We start from the raw sequence: 3,425 nt of genomic DNA, 5'->3' as shown, positions 1-3,425 counted from the left end.
TCTAATAATCAGATAGAACTGTTAAACAAAGGAATTAAAATGTATACAAAAAGTATTATAACGATTGCTTTTATATTGTTAGTAATAGAAAGGCAAACATTATAATATTTTCTCGTTTGCCGTCAGCATTCAGCAAATACGCATTTATATAATTTAAACATTTCAAATTTCAAAAACCTTGCAAACTTCAGCAAGTCGAATCCAGCTGTGAGATCTTATGAAGGGTGCATTTGTATCCTGCATGATCGCGTGTACTCTGCATGACAGTCGGTCTGTGCGAATTGAATACGGACAGGAGGAGAGTTCAGCTTCATTGAGACGCGCGATCGACAAACTTTAAACTCGTAATTTCAAATTATGCTGTGCTTCATGCTTTTGCCACTGCCATATTCATGTCATTTTCACTGTGTGCTGTATGTAAAATGAGTGTTACCTTGGCTTTATTTGAAAAAAATATGATTCCCAATGCACACAAACTTCCCAGAATACGGAGTGCCCTGTTGGTTAAAGTGTTTACTTCCTTTTTAATTACATTTTTATTAACTATTTGTTTATTTGTGAAAAATACTTTGTAATTTAAAGTATAAGCATGTTTATTTTACACATTTATTTTTTAATCCATTTTCAAATTATTAAAAATTTCTTAAATATTAAATAAAATTATATCGGCTTTATATCGGCCATCAGCCACCATGCTTTCCAAGATATCGGAATCGGTTGTAAAAAAAAAAAAAACAATATCGGTCGACCACTAGTCTGGAGTCCTGCAAATGCACATGTACACACCTAGAGACATAATAAAGACATTAAACTCTTGATTACCTGACTGCTGTCAATGTCAAGCTCTGCTTTTCCATCCTCTGATGTGAACTGATGGCCACTGTCCAGACTAAAAGGCTCTTTAACCGCATCAGGAACTGGGGCAAACAACTCTTTCCCAGGACTCTGTTTCTTGGGTTCCTTGCCCCCAGGTGTGGAAGAGGTGGATGCAGTGGGCTCTTTGCTTTTGTTAGTGTTGAGGTGAATTGGCAGGAAGTTGAAAGGTTTCTTGGCCTCAGTAGACAGCTGTCTCTGATTGTTGGCTGCAGTGACGCGGCCTTGAGAATCACTGCCAATACTTCTCTGTTGGGATGAAAAGTGATATTTTGGTTTACCAAAGGATGACTCTGACATTTACATTTCCCTTTAAAGCTGGCCTGAATTTGAAAGTGATCTATTTGATAGTGACTATTTGAGTGTAAAGGACTCGCTTCTAAGGATTTGCTTCAGAACTATTTCCTAAATCCATGCACTTTCTGTCTTGAAACAGTAACAAGCTTAGATCTTCAGTCAGATCGAACAAGTCAAACCAAGCGTGTTATAATCCTAATATTGGTTATAAAGCCCCACTCACCTCATCCAGATCGGTGAAGTTTATGACCTGCCGGAGTCTATCGAGCTCAGCCTGGTCGGGCACAGACATTTGAGTGCTGTACTTCACATGAGGGAAGGAATGGGGTGTATGTGCTCTCCGTCGTCCTGCTCCAGGAGTGGACTCTGGAGAAATGTCATTGGTTAGCCGGCTCTCTGACATAGCAGATAACTTCTCCCTGTTCTTCTCAGAGGAGCGGTTGGCCTTCTTCTGCTGCACTCCCCAATCCTGAGAGAATGGCAAATCAACATTTACAAACCATAAATGATAGCACAGTTTAATGAGGTTTTGCTAAAGCTTTATTGATCAATCAACTGAGCATGAGCTGCACAACAGATCTCAAATATAGAGTGCATACCAGGGCTCCAAAGTGCGACTAAAACGGGCTAAAAACGCGACTAATTTGCGACCAAAAATATAAATTTGCGAGTTAAGTTTCTGCTGAGGTCACCAATGGCGACTATATTTACATGTTATGACTTAAAAATTTGCATGTAATGCCTTTTTTCCTGATTTTTGTGATCGGATCATTTGCTGTGTTCACGTATTAAACTGAGACAATGCGCATCAAAGTTTTAGTGGAAAAAAAGAGTTTCAAACAGTCCTCATCTCTGCCGCACAGCAGCGCTGACGCACACCTGATAAACACAGCTCTGCTGTACAGCGCGAGAGAGATCAACATGACGGAGACGTGGAAGTAAAAGTGCACAAAAGCAGAGTCTATTTCGTGCACAACTTGAACAAGCTACAACAGGTAAAGCTGTCAGCTGTGTGGATATTGGCAATATCTTTAACAATTCTCGTTTATAATCATTACTAATATGGCTTCTTCTTATCAAGATCTTAGTCTATATGTTGTGTTCTGTTAATGCGTGAACTTCATATTATTTGAAGCACACTTGCCATCCATTAATCGCAAAAAGCGTTGTTACTTTTTAATAAACAAAGTATAAAATTATGTCAAATTCATAACGAAATACAAACAATACATACAGTTTTGGCGCTCTTTAATGCGGCAGGTGCAATCGCTTTAGCGTAGGCCTGGGCAATAAAACGGTATCGATATTTATCGACGGTACACCTTCTTCGATATGGATAGAAAATTTTTTCGATATAGTGCACGATATAGGCACGTACTATGAGCGACGCAGACAGCACACACAAACACGAACACATGCTGAATTGAGTGCTGTGCCTGCCTGTGATGAGGAGATTGTGAATAAAAAAAAAAAAGAGTTTCAAACAGTCCTCATCTCTGCCGCACAGCAGCGCTGACGCACACCTGATAAACACAGCTCTGTTGTACAGCGCGAGAGAGATCGACATGACGGAGACGTGGAAGTAAAAGTGCACAAAAGCAGAGTCTATTTCGTGCACAACTTGAACAAGCTACAACAGGTAAAGCTGTCAGCTGTGTGGATATTGGCAATATCTTTAACAATTCTCGTTTATAATCATTACTAATATGGCTTCTTCTTATCAAGATCTTAGTCTATATGTTGTGTTCTGTTAATGCGTGAACTTCATATTATTTGAAGCACACTTGCCATCCATTAATCGCAAAAAGCGTTGTTACTTTTTAATAAACAAAGTATAAAATTATGTCAAATTCATAACGAAATACAAACAATACATACAGTTTTGGCGCTCTTTAATGCGGCAGGTGCGATCGCTTTAGCGTAGGCCTGGGCAATAAAACGGTATCGATATTTATCGACGGTACACCTTCTTCGATATGGATTTTTCGATATAGTGCACGATATAGGCACGTACTATGAGCGACGCAGACAGCACACACAAACACAAACACATGCTGAATTGAGTGCTGTGCCTGCCTGTGATGAGGAGATTGTGAATAAAAAAAATGAATATTAGTCGAATTTAAAATAAACATTTGCCTGTGAATGTTAGCTGTGCATCAGGGAGCGTCATTAGTGGCGCGCGAGATGCGGTGATGTTTTGTTATGCATTCAAAATATTAGAGAAATATAGAAGCTCAATGCGGAGAAGATCT

At 39.2% G+C, this 3,425-nt stretch overlaps 1 protein-coding gene across 1 annotated transcript in view; it reads right to left on the bottom strand.

Annotated features, from left to right (window-relative positions):
- The window catches only part of LOC107554391 (pericentriolar material 1 protein-like), a 50,425-nt gene that overhangs the window by 41,998 nt on the left and 5,002 nt on the right, over positions 1-3,425 (bottom strand). The window contains exons 2-3 of the mRNA XM_016236881.1: positions 1,394-1,639; positions 823-1,122 (exon numbers count right to left, since the gene is read on the bottom strand). Of these exons, the coding sequence (XP_016092367.1) occupies positions 823-1,122; positions 1,394-1,639 (546 nt within the window). The remainder of the gene's footprint in view (positions 1-822; positions 1,123-1,393; positions 1,640-3,425) is intronic.

This window comes from Sinocyclocheilus grahami, unplaced genomic scaffold (genome assembly GCF_001515645.1).
Source record: "Sinocyclocheilus grahami isolate Dianchi unplaced genomic scaffold, SAMN03320097.WGS_v1.1 scaffold500.1, whole genome shotgun sequence".
Taxonomy (NCBI): domain Eukaryota; kingdom Metazoa; phylum Chordata; class Actinopteri; order Cypriniformes; family Cyprinidae; genus Sinocyclocheilus; species Sinocyclocheilus grahami.
This window is presented reverse-complemented; position numbering and strand designations above follow the sequence as displayed.